The 16,490-nt window shown below is 64.8% G+C and overlaps 1 protein-coding gene across 1 annotated transcript in view; it reads left to right on the top strand.

Annotated features, from left to right (window-relative positions):
• Positions 1 to 1,820: 1,820 nt before the first annotated feature.
• Positions 1,821 to 16,490, top strand: part of LOC309595718 (diacylglycerol kinase delta-like) — a gene marked incomplete at its 3' end in the record, with an annotated part of 15,341 nt that continues 671 nt past the window's right edge. Inside the window, exons 1-11 of the mRNA XM_082322976.1 lie at positions 1,821 to 1,968; positions 11,718 to 11,828; positions 11,944 to 12,024; positions 12,253 to 12,357; positions 12,582 to 12,714; positions 12,923 to 13,029; positions 13,481 to 13,606; positions 13,749 to 13,851; positions 15,857 to 16,019; positions 16,104 to 16,212; positions 16,398 to 16,486. Coding sequence (XP_082179102.1) covers positions 1,957 to 1,968; positions 11,718 to 11,828; positions 11,944 to 12,024; positions 12,253 to 12,357; positions 12,582 to 12,714; positions 12,923 to 13,029; positions 13,481 to 13,606; positions 13,749 to 13,851; positions 15,857 to 16,019; positions 16,104 to 16,212; positions 16,398 to 16,486 — 1,139 coding nt within the window. The 5' untranslated portion in view covers positions 1,821 to 1,956. The remainder of the gene's footprint in view (positions 1,969 to 11,717; positions 11,829 to 11,943; positions 12,025 to 12,252; positions 12,358 to 12,581; positions 12,715 to 12,922; positions 13,030 to 13,480; positions 13,607 to 13,748; positions 13,852 to 15,856; positions 16,020 to 16,103; positions 16,213 to 16,397; positions 16,487 to 16,490) is intronic.

Raw genomic sequence — 16,490 nt, 5'->3', positions numbered from 1 at the left:
GTGCACACGTATGTGCATGGCCGCAGCGTGTGTGCTCGCCCATGCCATCCATGTGCATGCTCTCGCCCTTGTGGGTGGTGCACACGTATGTGCACAGCGGCGGTGCATGTGCTCACCCGTGCCTGTGCACACAGACGTGTGTGGGTGCGGTGCACATGCTTTCCCCATGCCTGGGATGCGCATGTGTGGCTGTGTTCACACGTATGGCCACGGCAGCCGTGCGTGTGCTCGCTCATGCCCGTGCATGTGCGTGTGCCCGCCCGCGCCCGCGTGGATGGTGCACACGCCTGTGCGCGGTGGTGGTGCGTGTGCCCGCCCGCGCCCGCGTGGATGGTGCACACGCCTGTGCGCGGTGGTGGTGCGTGTGCCCGCCCGCGCCCGCGTGAGCGGGGCACCTGTCCGCGCAGGGCAGCGGTGCTTTGCTCGCCCACGCCGGGGAGCGCCCGCCCGGGCGCTGCACGCGTCTGTGCACGGCGGCGGTGCGGGTGCTCGCCCCTGCCCGCGCGGGCGCCCGCCCGTGCCCGCGTGCTCGGGGCCGTGCGTGGGCCGCCCGTGCCGCCGCGCAGCAGCGCCCGCCGCGCCGGAGCAGGCCGGGGCTTGCGGCGCAGGGCAGGGCCGGCGCTGCCTGCAGAGGCACATCCCGGCGGGGCCGCGCTGCGGGGCCGGGGGGGCTGCGGGGCGGCGGGCGGGGGCCGGAGGAAGAGCGACCTTGCACAAGCGGCGGCGGCGGCTCGGGGTGTGCAAGGTGTGTGCGCGGGGGGGGCCCGCTCCGCCTCCCCCCTCCCGGGCGTGCTGCGGGATGCTCGGCGGAGACCCGGCACCCGGCAGCCTGAGGTTGGAGGGGGGGTGCGAGGCCCGCAGCGGGGGGGGGGGGGCTGCGCCCGGGGGAGGGGGGGGACGGCAGCGCTGCGGTGCCCTCGCTTCCCCCCCCCCCCCCCGCACCCGCCCCGAAACGCTTGTTGCTGCGCGGGGAGACGGCAGCACGTTTGCCGGCAGCCGCGGGGCGGGCGGCGGAGCCGGCCCGCGGGAGCCGCGTGGGGCCGGGCACGGCGCCGTGGGGTGCCCCCCGCCACACCGGCCCGGAGACGGCAGCCCTGCAGCCGGCCAGGCTCGCTCGCCCAGGTAGGTGTCCCCCCCGGCCGCCCGCAGCCCCGGGGTGGGCAGGGATGCCGTGGGGAGGCGGCTTCCCCCGCATGCGGGGGGCCCCGCGCCCCCCCCATCCGCAGCCACCTGCTTGGGACCGGCGAGCCACCGGCGCGGCGCCGGGAGATGTTCCCAGCCCTTCCCGGCTGCCGGAGCAAGGCGGATGGCGGGAGGCAGCTGCTGCTTTTCATGGAGACCCCCCTCTCCCCCCACGCCCGGCCACTGAGGGCAGCCCAGCACCCTGGGGATGGGCACCGGAGGGGGGGGCTGGCGCAGGCTGCGGCAAGGGAGGTGCACCCCAGTGCCAGGGCACGGGGTGGCCGCCGCCTCCCACGGCGGAGTGAGGGATGGTGTTGGGATGCCAGGCAGGGTGAGGAAAAGTTGGGACATCGAAAAAAGGCAAGGAAGGAAAACTTTGTCTGCAAGGAAGCCACCCTGAGCAGCATTCCTGGGCGAGGAAGCACCGTCTCTCCCGATTTCCAGGATTGCACCTCCTGGCTGGCCGAGCCAGAGAGGGCGAGGGGCTGTGCACCCCCTTTCAGCGCTTTTCCTCCACTCCCGTGTGTCCTTGTCCTCCCAGGGCTGTCACAGGAGGCGGCGGAGCCCTAAGCCAAGCTGGGTGGGAAGATGGCCGAGAAGCTGGTGCCCGGCGACCTGTTCCTGAGGAAGACCCGGGAATCGGTGTCATCCCTGGACTCGGACAAGCTGGCACCCATCTCGCCCGAGGCAGGTGGTGAGGAGTCGTCCGACAGTGAGGGCGAGCAGGAGGACAGTTCCCACAAGCTCATCCGGAAGGTGTCCACCTCAGGGCAGATGAGGAGCAAGGTCAGGGGCGCGGGGCTGGCTGGTGTGCGCGGTCCCTGCCGAGAACGGGGTGAGGGGGTGGGGGGTTCGCCCGCTCTGGGGTGTAAATCAGTGCCAGGCACTTGCTGCTTGCAGACCCAACCCAGCCAGTGCCCGGGGCAGTGCCAGGAGGGGTCTGGCCCCCTGTGCCCTGCGGAAAGGCACATGCAAAGGTGCACACCCCATGGTGGCAGGGTCAGCATTGGTCCTGTGGGGCACAGATTTTACCTCACCGTTCAGGGACAGGGTCTCTCCCATACCTGGACCCACCCCCCCCCCCGCCCCGATTGCCTTCATCCCATGTTTGTATCCCCTGGGTTCCCCCCACCTGCCTCTGGGGAAAAGGGGGCTTTTTTGGGAAGGCTCTGCCCCACGGACGCTCTGGGAGTGAGATTTAGTGTCACTGTGGTGCTGTAGGCTCCTGGGATCCTGCACCCTGCTGCAGGCAGTGCGCATGTGGGGCCTGGTGGGCGGCAAAATGGAGTCGGCATCTTTCCTGGCGCCCTGGATTAATTTGGCTGTGCCAGCTCTCCTGCGGGCCCCGTTCCCGCAGCCTTCGCTAGATCCAGTCCCTTTTGGTGGTTTGCTGGGTGGATGGGGACACCTTTGAGGTCAAACGTGACACCGGCTCTTGGTATGAGGGCAGCTTGTGTGTGTGTGTGTGCATGCAGCTTGCTCAGAGGAAGCTATTTTGGTAGGACCTGCAAAAATACGGAGTGTGGTGCCTTCTGGCCAAACAGGAGTGGGTGGCCGTAGGTGTCCTAGGTGGGGATGGTGAAATGGCCAGGCACCTCCTACCTGAAGTGCAGGGAGAAATAACCTGGGTGAACGGCCAGGTGGGAAGTGGGGAGAGGAGGAAGTTTGGGGGGGGGGGGGCGTTTGGGGAGGGGGGATCTGGGCACGACGCGGGGAGGATGCTCTGGGCGATGTGCCGGGTGAGCGGTCCCTTTGCATCCCTCTCCCAGCTGCAGGAAGGAGGCGGTGGTGTGAGTCAAGGCGGTGCCTGCAGTGCCGGCAGTATTGAGGGGGCTGCTGCGCCGCGGGGGGGACCCTCGCCCTGGGGCCATGCCAGAAATCCCGCCGCAGCCGGCTTCCAGCCCCAGCCACCCCTTGGTGGGGATTTGGTAGCTGTGCTGCCCTGGGGAGGGGGGACAGCTGAGAAAACATGGTGGGGGGATGCAGTTGTGGAGCAGGGGGGTGCCCCCGGGCTCTGGTGTTGGGTGCTGTGGGCATGGAAGGATGCAGCGGGGATGGAGCGGTGTGCCAGGTCTGGTGGCAGCTTGGGGCTGGGGCAAGCTACTCTCCCGCTGGCGCAGGCCTGGCTGTTGTGCCAAGCGTGACGCACTGGCACAAGGGGGACAAAGGGCATTTGCCCAGGGGTGCGGAAGTCTCATGCTCCCAACTTGGCACCGTGGGGTTTTCTCACTTGGCAGGAGACGTTTCCGGGGCAGGCAGCACTGGGGGGGCTCTTGCTGAGTCCCTCTGGCTACTCAAGGAACGTGCCTCAGTTTCCCCTTCTTTGGAGCAGGCTGGCACCTCCTCTGCCTGCTCCAGCCTGGCTGCCAGGTGAGGGTCGTGGGCTGTGCCGGGGTGCAGGGTGCTGTGCGGGGAGCACAGTGGGAAGCCAGTGGGCTGGAGGATGCTTAGCACTGTGCGCAAGCCCTCAGCACCCTCCTGGAGGGGTGGCAGCAGCCACTGGAGTTTGCCATGCAGCATTTGCCGTGCCAGAGGAGTTTGCTGTGCTGTGGGGCATGGGGGATGTCACAGGGGGTCATCAATGCCAGGAAACCTGAGAGAAAAGGGCAGATGGCCGGGCTGCACCCATGTCCTGCAGCAGCAGCGCAGGGACACGAGCGTGCCCCAAGCCCCCAGCCCAGGCGTCAAAGCCCCTCTGTGCCATCAGCAGGTCCGGCCTCGCCGGCTTACAGGCTATGCGTGGGGAAAGGCTGAGCTGCCAGCTCCCTGCCTGCCATGGTTGCTGCCTGCATCCTGCCCGGCGTCAGCAATTAGCCATGCAGGAGGTGATGCTGCGTAGCGTGCCGAGGGAGGCGGGCGGCATGATGGATGGGCAGGCGGAAAGGATGCGGCTGGGTTAATGGTCCGCGGAGCTGGGAGAGAGGAGGAGAGAGGGGTGAGAGCTGGGCAGGGCTGGTGCTGGAGGGGGCTGAGAGCAAGCTGTGTGTGCACCCTTCCCCCTCCCCCAAATCTAGGTGTTTTCAGTGTTGGGGTTCAGGGTTTCCCCTGAGGATTACTTTACCTTGGTCCGGATGGGCAGGACCACACTTGCCACCCTGGCTCCTCGCCAGATGAACTTCTTCCTTCCCTATGGAGATGAGGATTTTGGGATGTGATTGCTGATGCCATCCAGGTTGGGCTGTCCCTGGCTCAGAGCTGTGCCGCGGTACACGTGCTGCCCGTCCCTCTGGCCGTGGCCACAGCTGCAGCCGGAGGGATGGGCAGCACATGTGCTGTGGCAGACACCTTTCCGAGCTGCTTCGACACCCCTGTGCACCCATGTGGGTTTGGGATGGTGGGGGAACCATTGCCTGCACTGCAGAGACTGGGGCAGGTACCTAATTAGCACACAGTTAATGAGTGAGGAGGAGTCTAGTGCCAGGGCTGCAGCTACCAAGAGATAACCAGGTTAGCGGGGCGGGGGGCGGCCAGGCTGGCCTATTTTTTGGCCGTCGGTTGTGGTCGGGGTGCTGGAGAGGCTCTATAGGAGCCTGCCATGTTGCAGGGCTGGAAGGGTCGGGACCCCCAACCCATTGCCCACCCACACTGACTGGGGGAACCCTGGTCCCTGGTGATGGGAGCAAGCAGCTTCCCCCACGCCAGGGTGTTGTCCAGCCCCGTGGGGACAGGAGCGGGCGAGGTTTGTTTTGGGATCTGCTGAATCCTTCCTGATTGCTGCTCCCCATTCCCAGCACCCCCCCAAAATGCCTCTTTCCCCATTCCCTCCTCAAACCTCCCCATCAATCACATCTCCCCACTCCACACCCCCAGCTTGGCTTTCTCTGGGCTGTAATTGCTGGGGCGCCCCACAGGGCGCTTTGTGCCGGCTTCTGCGTGGAGGCGTCGAGGCCATTGTGCTCCGTGACAATGACAGCTGCCAGGCGCAGGTGCCCCCGCCGGGCTGAATGGCCCCAGGACGGATGGGGTCTTGCTACCGCCCCCTTCTTCTCCTCCTCCTCCTCCTCCTCACTGTGGCCAGGGGCTGCTGGTTGCCTGCACTGGGTTTTGGGAGTACAAGGGCAGAGCGGGAGGGGGATGCTGTGCTGCACTCCGGCACTGGTCCCTTTAGGGCTGGGCACGGAGGGAAGGGGCAATGGGGAAGGAGGGAGTGCCAGCTCCAGGGTGCATCAAGACATTTGAGGTGCTGGCAAATGGGGAGGGGGGGCACATCCTGCCTGCGTGGGCCGGGCACTCGGCTCCCGGCGCTGCCTCGGCACAGCCTCTCCCAGCAGCTGAGCGGAGGCAGGGAGCAAGCCAGCAGCTCTGCTCTGTTTGGCTCCAGCTGCAAGGAGCTGCAGTGAGCGACTGGTCTTGGGGTGCTTGCACCAGAGCTGGGGGGCTGCAGGCACCAGGTGGGGCATGGGGGGGGTGCATGCCAGGGATAGGAGCATTGCCCATGGGGTGGGCACAATGTGCATGGCCATGGTGGGCAGGGGCGTGGCTTGTCTGCCCTTTAGAAAGGGGGATCATGTTCCCGAATTCTTGATGCTGGAGTACATCACAGACACTTGGTGGGGCTGGGGGACCCACCAGCATCCTCCTGGGGGGCTGGGGGAGGTCGGTGGGGTTATTGGTACCCCGAGGAACGAGTGCTCTTGGTCCTTACTGGAGGCACTGGGCACCCCGCAGGCTCAGGGTGCCCCAGGGATGGGGTGAGCGGTGCCTGTGGATGTAGGGGTGCTGGGGCAGCTGCAGGAGGCCTGGTAGGGCAGTGCTGCAGAGCCAGGCTGTGGGGAATGCTGCCTGCCGAGGGCCAGATCCTGGCTAAAAGACAAGGAAAGCAAGGTAGGGCCCCTGGGGCCAGGCCTGGAAACCTCCTTCCTGCAGCGAGAGGGTGGCACGTGGCTCCTGGGCAGCGCGTCCTCCTGGCTTGACTCTGGTAAGGGACTGGAGCATCTCTCATACAGGGAGAGGCTGGGAGAGCTGCGGCTGTTCAACCTGGAGGGGAGGCTGGGGCCAGGGGGTCCTCAGCGATCTGGACAGATATTTGAAGGGGAGGGTGCAGCAAAGAGGGAACCGGGTTCTTTTCGGTGGTGTCCGCCGATGGGACAACAGGCACAAATGAAAAAAATAGGAAATTGCATCTGAACACAAGAAAACACTTTTTCTACTGTGAGATTGGTCAAACACGGGCGTGGGCTGGCCAGACAGGCTGTGGAGTCTTCATCCATGGAGATATTTAGAACCCACGGGCTGAGTTTCTCCATGATCCTGGGCAGCTCCAGGTGACTCCCCCTGGGCTCCATCCCAGAGCTCCCTGCCAGCCACAGCCGCACTGCAGCCAGCCGACACCAAAGCCCATCTCCACCCCGGCTGTGCCCCACATTGCTCCCAGCCTGGCGCCACGTGGCCTGCCGGGGGCTGGTGAGGGGACTGGCCGGTCACTGGGTCACCCCCTGCAGTGGGACCGTACCACAGGGCACAGTGATGCTGCCTGGGACCGTCCCTGCTGAGGAGGCTGCAGCAGGGCAGGGGAAGCTGGGCTTGCTCTCGTTAATCAGGGCTCGCCGAGCTGCTGCCTGGGGTGTAAAGATAGCCCCAGTGTCGCCAGCCGGATGTTTGTGAGGTTTCTCAGACACGCTGCCCTCTCCCTGCTCACATTTTCCATTATGCAAGCACTGCTCTTGCCTGTCAGCGGCTGGGCAGGGTGGGAGAGCTGTGGCAGTGCCCGCCAGTACCCCGGCACGAGGGGCAGGGGGGGACTGGCACAGGGCGGGCTGGTGCGGGATGCCTGCTGGCGGGATGCTTGGGGACCAATGTGGCTGTAGACAGGGAAGCACAAGCTCATTTCTAAAAAGCAGCTGAAGGTCGTGACTGCTGGAGGATGAGGTGTAGAGGAGATTGCCCTTCTTTTGGGGGCTTCTTCCCTTATTCTTGCCCATTAAGCCTCCATCCCCTTTTGATGGCCAGAGGGGTGCCTCGTGGCACCATGTAATGGCATGTCAGGACCCGTGCTGGAATCTCCTTTCAAGGATCCCCCAGCACTGGGAAGGGGGATTTGGGGTCTTACAATGGCGGCAGGCTACATCCTTGGGGAGCGTGGATGCAGCTGAGCCTGTGGGGCTGTGGCACCCCCAGGGCGCTGAGCCCCCCGGCTGCCTGGTCCCGGAAGAGCTCTGCCATATCGCAATGCCTGATAAGGTTTCCAACTGACTCCAGCCCATGGGTTGCCCAGCAGATGCTGGTGGCCCTGTGGCTGGCTGTTTGCAGGGCTGTTGGCTCTCCCCTGCTGTCCTGGTACCCGTCAGCTCAGGAGGGGGATGAGCTCTGACCCAACCGGACCCTGGCACGTGCCTGGTGGGCTGCTGCGTTTGGAGGAGGGTGGCTGCCTAGGATGATGCTGGTGCAATGCAGGTCAGTGTGTTGGCGGGTGTTCGGTCCCCTCTCCTCCTCCCTGGGCAAGGCATCATGTTGCCACGGGGCCAAGCAGATCCCATCAGGACTGGTGTAGGGCTGCAAGCCAGGTGGGCAGCCAGTGTGGTGCCCACCAGCTGTATGTGCCAGCATTCCTGAGTAACTCAGCCTTCCTGGTTCTTCTCTAGCAGCTCCTTCGCTGTCCAAGCTGATCCCAGCAGGAAAACCCTCCTGCCCCAGCTGCGGTCAAGCCTGGCTGCACTACAGGCTCTTCCCGGGGATGGTGGTGGCAGAGCTGGGAGAGTGGGGTGGGGGTTCAAAGCAGCATCCCGGGGCTCTGCCTTAGGGCCAAGGGAAGAGCTGGCATTTTGGGGTGCACCCTGGCCTGGAAGAAGCCCTGCTGGGGTGCTGTTCTGGAGGGAAGCAAGCTCCCTTGGGCTGTGCCTCAAGCCCCCTTGCCTGTGCCGAGCACATAGCCAGCCTGCAGCATGATGGCCCCTGGAGACCAGCCCGGTCCTGGCGGCGCACATTGCCAGTGGCCAGCCATCCTCGCAGGGGTATTTTTGGCTTTGTCCCCTCCAAGACCGCAGTGCTGCTTACCCTCCGCCAGCTGTGGCTGAGCCGGAGGTGACAGTTTCTCCGCAGACCCCGGGTGGTTTTGTTCTTGCCTTCACCGCCCCACCCTGCGCCTCTGGGACTTCCCTGGTGCTGAGCACATCCCAGGTGGTGCTGAGCACCCCCAAGCTGGAGAGAGCAGGGAGGGTCCCCAAGATGGGGCAAGGGAGGGTGGGAGCAGAGCCCTGCGGAGGGGTGCCAGCCTCGGGCTGGTGGACAGGCAGGTTGCACATTCCTCTGGGCACTGGCATGGCGCGTTGCTGCCTCTGTTGCTGGGGTGGAGCCAGCGTTGGCTCTGCTGTGGCTCCTTGCAGCACTGGATGGGGCTTGCCAGCCAGAAAAGCTGTGGTTGGGGTGAGTGGAGGGGCTAGGGCTCGGTTCGGGGTGCGAGTGGCACCCCATGCTCGGGGCTGTGTAGCGGCCAGCACAGAGCTCCCACCCCAGTGGCCGGGGGCTGTCACTGCCTCCGAAAGCTCTTCGGGAGGAAGAGGCAGCTCCCTACCCTGTGCTGCAGTTGTGGGGCTCCTGCTCCTGGGAGCTATAGGGTACCTAATAGCCATTTGTTATAGGGGATTGTATTATTGTGGTGACACTGAAGCCCTGGTTGGGGCTGCGGGGGAGCCAGCATGGCAGGGGTGATGCCACCCTGGCACATCCCACCCGCTGCTTGCCCCGAGTGCCGGCCTTTGCCCTCCCCACCCCTTTCCTGTTTGCGAAGGGGAAACGACGGGCTGCTCGATGCTGCCCGCCGCAGCGTGGCTTCCTACCGCGTGGCCGGGTCTGCTGGTGGCCTTGGCTGTCAGGTGCATACCAAGTCTCCTCCTGTCCCTAGCGCCAAAAGCAGGGGTCCAAACCTGCTGAGCCACTGAGGAGCTACTCCCGGCACAGCGCAGCACTGGGTGCTCCTGGCTGAGACCCACAGGCAAAAAATTGGGGGTGTGGGGGTGGATCACCCCAGTGAGACCCTGAAACATCCCTCTGGCACCCCAGGCAGAGAGACTCATGTGCCTGCCCAGGCAGTGTGGCTCAGCCAGGCTCCATGGCTCATTTCGGAGAGGGAACCTGCCTCCTTTTCCCCAGGGAGGGGGCTGGCTGGTCGGCCCCACCCTGGCAACACTGGTATCAACTGAACCTGTGCCCCACCATGTCGGTGCTGGGGGTGACAGAGCCTGGATGGGCAGCTGCAGGCATAAGGGGTTATGTGGTAGGATGCTGTGCATGGCGGGGCAGAGGGCTTGGGCTTTGCTGCCATGCCTGGGGCACCCTGGGCATGTTTTGGGAAGCACCCAAGGGTGGATGTGGGGAGAGGTGCCCCCCAAGCTTCTCTGCACCAGCATTGCTGCCCCACGCTAGGATGCTGGTGATTAGTTAGTCTGCACTGGGCCAAAACTGAGGCACGTCCCCCATAACCACGGCACTGCGGGTGTGGTAAAACTCTTATGGGTGTCATGGCAGAGGTGGTGGGGGGCTGGGGCTGGCACCCTGCTGGCAGCCACGTCGCTGTCCCCGGAATGGCTGGGACTGTGACATCCTGGGGCCGGGTGATGCCTTGTTGCCACTGGCTGCCAGAAGAAATTGCTGCAGCGGCCGCAGCAGCGCGGCTGGGGGCGTTTCAGCTGCGGCCCCCTCGCAGGAGGGGATGCCTCCCCCAGGCAGCCTTCCTGGCCATGTCCTGCCACCCACGTGGCCCTGGAGCCAGGCAGAGCTGAGCGCCCGCGCCCCGCTGCAGCGCTGGCTCCGGCCCCTGCTGTGATAGCCCTGAGCCACTCTCACGGACCTGCCTCTTCTTCCTTCTCCTTGTCATCACGTTCTCCTGCTCCTCACCATCATGGGCTCCCCCATGCCGCTCCTTGCCATCACATGCTGCCTGTCCTTTGCAGCAAAAGTAATGATTGCAGCAAACTCGGAGCCTGTGCCTGCATCCGCTGCCTGCAAACAGGTGTGGTGGAAGTGGTGTTTGTGGCTGGATCCCACCTGGCTGTGGCAGGACCCTGCCCTGTCCCCTCCTGATGTGGGGCAGGGACTGCTAGGGTGCATGGTTTGTATGTGGATTTGGAGGTCGCAGCTGGACCCTCCTGGAAGGCCGTGTTCCCCTTGCTGGCTGTGTCGCAGCTCTGGGGTCGCCATCTCCTCTGTGTGCTCTTGCAGCTGAGAGGCTGGGGAGGGGACACGGTGCGTCCCTGGGTGCTGGCACTGGGGACGCCAGGGCTGTTTGAACTTGCACCGACACTTGCAGGCAGCATGGGGACCGACCACAGCCAAACCCTATCCCTGTTGATAGGGAGCAATAAAGGCTGAAAACATCTCTCTCCGAGCTCCGGGCTGCAAGCTGGAAGAGAGCCGGACACATCCCGGTGCATGCCCTGGGGGGCTTGGGGAGCGGTCAGGCATTTGGGGGAGTTGAGGCTTGGGGAGCACCCCAGGTGGGGTTTTGGCTTCTTTGTGACCTTGGAGGCTCCTGCTACTCCTGGTGCTCTGGCCATCTCGTTTAGAGCTGTGGGGCAGTGGATTAACACTGAGGCCAGGGGCCGGTGTGTTTGCCGACTGGTGGGTGCCTGGGTGCCACCTCTTACAGCACATGGGCTGGGCATGGGAGCGCGGAGCCCTGGGGCTGCAGTTCTCTCATGATGCCCTTGGTGCCTGGTGCTAATTCGCTGTTAAATGTGCCTTGTTGTCATGTGCCGGGATCTGATACAACCACTGTTGCGGCTAATTGCAGAGGAGCAGCTGAATGGGGCTGCCGGCGGTGTTTAAAGAAGATACAATCAAAGATTAGGCAGTGCCAGAGCATCTCTGCCACCCCGCTCAGCACAGGCTTGTAGCTGCGTCGCAAACACTAATTAATTGAGTCTTGTAAACACCACTGCGAGGAGGGTAAATATTGGCAGGTGCTGTGAATCGGGGAGGGCAGAGGACGGGCGGCCAGGTGGCAGGGATGCGCTGCACTGCAAGGGGATGCTCTGCCTGCGACGGGCTGCCCTCGGTCCCAGGTTGTCCCCTCTGGGGACTGCAGGTGCCAGGCGGGGCTGGCCATATCCTGACCATCTGCTCTCCAACCTAGCAAAGAGGCTGGGGCTGCAGTGCCTGAGTAATGCCACCTCCAAGACGCAGTCCTGGTGGCTCTGGGGTGTCGGTATCACCTCCAAGGGAGCTCTCCCGGCCCCAGCTCTGCCCAGAAGAGCCTCAACCTGCTGCAGCTCCCCAGCAGCCAAGGGGATGCTCTGGGGATGGGGAGGAGGCAACTGGCAGCAGTGGCTCTGTGCTGCTGGAGACCTCCAACTGCTGGCACTGCTGTGCCCGGCCATCCCCCCCAAATCGCATAAAATGCCAAGTACGCAGGGTACGGCGGGCGATGGATATCATTTACCCTGCTATGTCCAGCACAGCGTGAGCCCCAGAATGTCCCATCTGTGCTCTGGGCACCGCTTAGCTCCTGGGGACCCAGAGACCGGTATCACTGGAGGGTGGGGGGGTGGCTTTGGGGGCCCTGGGGGCTGCGGGAGCTCATGACCCTGTGGTCTCTGCAGAAGAGCGTGAAGGAGGGGCTGTTGCTGAAGCAGACTAGCTCCTTCCAGAGGTGGAAGAGGCGATACTTCAAGCTGCGGGGCAGGACACTCTATTACGCCAAGGATGCCAAGGTAGGCTTGGGGGGACTTCCAGCGTGCTCAGCCCAGGGGGACTTGAGCCTGCAAGCCCGGGTAGGAGCCCAAAATCCTTGCGTGGTGGACTGGGTCTCCGGTTTCTCCTTCACAGTCCCTGATCTTTGACGAGGTGGACCTGTCTGATGCCAGCGTGGCCGAGACCAGCACCAAGAACATCAACAACAGTTTCACGGTGAGGAAGGTGTGGGGCTACCCACCGTGCCCCTCCACTTCAGCACCTCATGGGGAGGCACCGCAGACCCCTCCCCGCAGAGCTGTGGGGCACCCCACAGCATGGCCTCGTGCTGCAGGAGGTGGCACTGGTGGTGGTGTGCCGGGGTTTGCTAGGGGCTGCTCTCCTGGGGGCTGGCTGGCCACGGGGTGGCCTTGCGAGGGGACACAGGGACAGTGGCTGTTGCAGGTGATCACGCCATTCCGGAAGCTCATCCTATGTGCAGAGAATCGGAAGGAGATGGAGGACTGGATCAGTGCCCTGAAATCTGTCCAGAAGTGGGAGATCCATGAGGTGATGCAGGCGGGGGGGCTGCGTGGGTGCTCGTCTGTGAGTGGGTACCCCTCAGGAACTGGGGGTGCCTTTGGCTGCTGGACGGGAGCTGCTGCCCTTGGTGTAGCCCCATGGGGAGGACAGGAGCTGGGAGTGGGGCTGGAGGGACTCAGGGGGGCTAGGAGGGAGGGAGTGCCAGCTGGGGGTCCGAGGGGACTGATGGGCAGGGCTGTGCCCCCCAGCAGGCCACGCAGTTCAACATGGAGCACTTCTCAGGCATGCACAACTGGTACGCCTGCTCCCACGCCCGCCCCACCTTCTGCAACGTGTGCCGCGAAGCCCTCCCGGGGGTCACCTCTCATGGCCTCTCCTGCGAAGGTCAGCGCCAGGGTCCTGCTGGGGGGTGGGCTGGGGCCGGGACCGGGGCAGGGGACCCTCTCCGAGGCTGGCCTGGAGCAGGAGGGATGCAGGGCGATGCCCACCAGCTGCCGGGACAGCACCATCACGAGCTGCGGAGGGGCTGGGGACCAGGGCTGTGCGTGCCTTGGGGACCGTCCCTGCTCCTCACCTGCTCCCCCCTGCGCAGTCTGCAAGTTCAAGGCACACAAGCGCTGCGCCGTCAGAGCCACCAACAACTGCAAGTGGACAACCCTGGCCTCCATCGGCACCGAAATAATCGAGGACGAGGATGGGGTAAGCAGTGGAGTCCCTGTGGGGGACCCTGGCAGGACAGAGCCACCAGCAGAGCTGGCCTTGCTGTGCCCAAATCAGGAGCAGAGGTGACCCTGGCACCCAGCTGTCCCCTGCACTGTGTGGCCTCTGGGCTTGACTCTGCGGGGACATGGCCTGGGGACACCTCTGCCACCTGACGTCAGTATCCCTTATTACTTTCCAAGTGGGGCCACCCCCAAATATTTACTGGGGACACCCCTGCCCTGCCCCACGCACTGGTGGCTGCAAGGGGCCAGGCGGGGATGAGAGGGCATGGGGGGGGGTCCCAGGGCTGCCTTGCCCTGCTGCGGGGCATCATCCCCTGCCCACCTCTTCCATGGCGCCTGGGGAAGGGGGTGGCCTGTGTTGCTGTCCCTCAAGCACGCGGGGGCAGCAGGGGTGATGTGCCGTTGGCGACTGCCCCTCTCTGCAGGTGGCTATGCCCCACCAGTGGCTGGAAGGGAACCTGCCTGTCAGTGCGCGCTGCGCTGTCTGCGACCGGACCTGCGGCAGCGTCCGGAGGCTGCAGGACTGGCGGTGTCTGTGGTGCAAGGCCATCGTAAGGATGTTTTTGTCCCTGTCCCCCCACCACGGCGCAGACAGCACTGCCCCTCCTGGGTGCATTGCTGGGGAAGCTGAGGCCGGGGGCTTTGATGCTGTGTCCCCTAGCTTTGCTTATGCATGTCTCTTTTTGTCCCCAGGTTCACAGTGCCTGCAAGGAGCTCTTTGGCAAGAGGTGCCCCCTGGGCCAGTACAAAGTGTCCATCATCCCGCCGACTGCCTTGAACAGCATCGATTCGGATGGTGAGTCACGGAGGGGACAGGGCTGGGCTGCGGGTGTGGGGGACAGGCTGTTTGGGACAGGGCTCTGAGCTCCTCTGCAGGCTTTGACTTGTGGCACTTTCCTGTGGGGCACCAGGAACACCACCATCAGTAGGCTCCAGAGTCAACGCCCCTCCCTGCCACACCCTTGGTCGTAGGCTGCTTATTGCCTTGCGCTCTGCCCCAGGGCTGCGGCGGTGCCATGCTTTGGGGTGGCACTTCTTCCCCGCATGTGGCTTCAGTTGCTCCTGCCAGGCTGCCTCTTGCGGTGGCCCTGGTCATGGTCCCTCTGTGCTGGAGTCAGCGACGCCAGCCCTGAGCACCTGATGTGGGGTGCCCCCTGTTGCACCCCAATGGTTCAGCACCTTGCAAGGCTGGATGAAGCCCTTGCTTGGGCTATTTCTCAGTGTCTGAACCTCATCTGTTATTTTGGTAGTGCAGAGCACAGCTTCTCCCCGGCGTGGGTGGCTGCGGGGTGCTGGGGGGAGAAGCAATGTGCGGCCCTGGGGGATCCCCCCCACCGTCTCCCTCACCCTCTCCGGAGGGGCCCAGCTGGCCTCCACCAAGCAAAATCTGTTCTTCTCCTCCGGATATTTCTTTCCTCGTTCTTTAATGATTTTCACCGCTCGGCTCAGCCGGTGGCTCATCTGCTTCTCGTTACTCATCAGGATGCTGTCAGGGTAACCATCACGCGGCTTCTCCTCCGGCTTCAGAGCCGCGGCTGCTCGCGGCTGTCTCCCCTGTAGTGTCTCTGCCCTGTCCCTCTCGTGGCAGCCCAGTCAACCGAGGCCAGCACGGCTGCGGGACCTGCAGCTGTGACTGCTGCCGAGCCCGACTGGGCTCTGCTACTGCGGGAAGCAGCCCGGCAAGGCCTCGGCCCCCCTCCTCCTGCCACACTCTTCCCCCCCGGTGTATGGGTGCCGCTGGCAGCGGGCTCTTCCGCGGCAGCCCACGCTCTGACTCAGCAGCCCCCGGTGTTTTGCTTTGCCGATCTGCTCTGCTCAGCTGGGTTGGGAGCGGAGATCGAGTGATGCCCGGGCTGGGTGGCGATGGGCTGCAGGGATGCTGCTCCCTGGGCGGTGGAGGCACCGGCCTGCCGGCTGCACCCCGCGGGGCTCTGGGTGCAATGGCTGTGGGGCCGGTGCCAGCGGCAGCGAGGGCTGATGCTTTCCCCGCTGCGGCAACGCCGGGTCTGCCAAGGGAAGGAGCCAGCAGGCACCGGCCCGTGGCCTGGGATGGCCAAGATGTGCCTGAGGCAGGTGCGGGCTGCAGGCCAGCTATCGATCTTCCTCTGCCTCGGGCACATTTCATTCCCCATCTCATTTCTTTAAAAGCACGGTGCTGGCTGCCAAGCCTCCCAAGGCTTCTGCGTCATTCGCACCTACCCCGCCAGAGCCCTGGTAGGAGCAGGCAGCAGAGCTGGGGGTGGCAGTACAGCCCCCCGGGGCTGCAGCTGGTCCCCTGTGGTCATGCCAGCTGCCAGTGCCGCCCCTGGGAGCACCCCCAGGTGAGAATGTGCCCCGTTCCCACATGGTTTTGCTGGGTTGGTCCCAGCTGGGCTGTTGGCACAGCAAGGAACTGACCCTCCTGTGCGCTCACCACCCCTTGTGCCCCTTTTGGAGTGGCAGGCCGGGGACATGAGTCAGCTCAGTGACACACTTTGTGCCTGCAGGGACAGTGGTGGAGCAGGAATCTAACTTGGATCTGCCCTAGTGCTAGCCTTGCCAATCCCTAGCCCCGTCTCACCCCATCCCGATTCCCATCCCCATCCCCATCCCCATTGCCATCTCTTACTCTTCCTCCCACCCCTCACCATCACCTGGGCACTCCAATCACTGTCCTTCCTGCCGGGCCCCAGCAGCCTGCGGGTCGGGCACAGCGCTGTCAGGGTGTCCGTGCAGCCTCTGCTCTCCTAAGGCGTCTCCATCAGTGTCCTTGGTGGGGTGGGAGCCGGGGCTGGGGACTCACGCGCTTGGGCTCCCCACAGGTTTCTGGAAGGCCACCTGCCCCTCGACCTGCTCCAGCCCTCTCCTGGCCTTCGTCAACTCCAAGAGCGGGGACAACCAGGGCGTCAAGTTTCTGCGCAAGTTCAAGCAGTTCCTCAACCCAGCCCAAGTCTTCGACCTCATGAACGGGGGCCCACACCTGGGGTAAGCGCTGGCTTGGGCGCCCCGGGGTGGCCCTGGCGGGTGCCCGGCACGGCCCCCAGACCCTCTCTCCTGTCCCCACCTTAGGCTGCGCCTCTTCCAGAAGTTCTCCACCTTCCGGATCCTGGTGTGTGGGGGGGATGGCAGCGTGGGCTGGGTGCTCTCCGAGATCGACGCCCTTGGCCTCCACAAGCAAGTGAGCGGGAGCGCCTGGCCTCGCTGGCACGGGCTGGCACCATCCCCAGTGCTGGCACCTGCCGCAGCTGGGACCCCCCCCGTGTGCTCCGGGGTGCTGCGAGCGGAGGGCGCGGCGGGGTTGAGGGTGTCACAAGTGCCCTCGGGTGTGGCTCTGAGCCCCCCCGCCCCGTCCCTCTCCCACAGTGCCAGCTGGGCGTCCTGCCCCTGGGGACCGGCAACGACCTGGCGCGGGTGCTGGGCTGGGGCAGCCTGTGCGATGACGACACCCAGCTGCTG

This window comes from Platalea leucorodia (genome assembly GCF_965183815.1).
Source record: "Platalea leucorodia genome assembly, chromosome: 10".
NCBI classification, from domain to species: domain Eukaryota; kingdom Metazoa; phylum Chordata; class Aves; order Pelecaniformes; family Threskiornithidae; genus Platalea; species Platalea leucorodia.
This window is presented reverse-complemented; position numbering and strand designations above follow the sequence as displayed.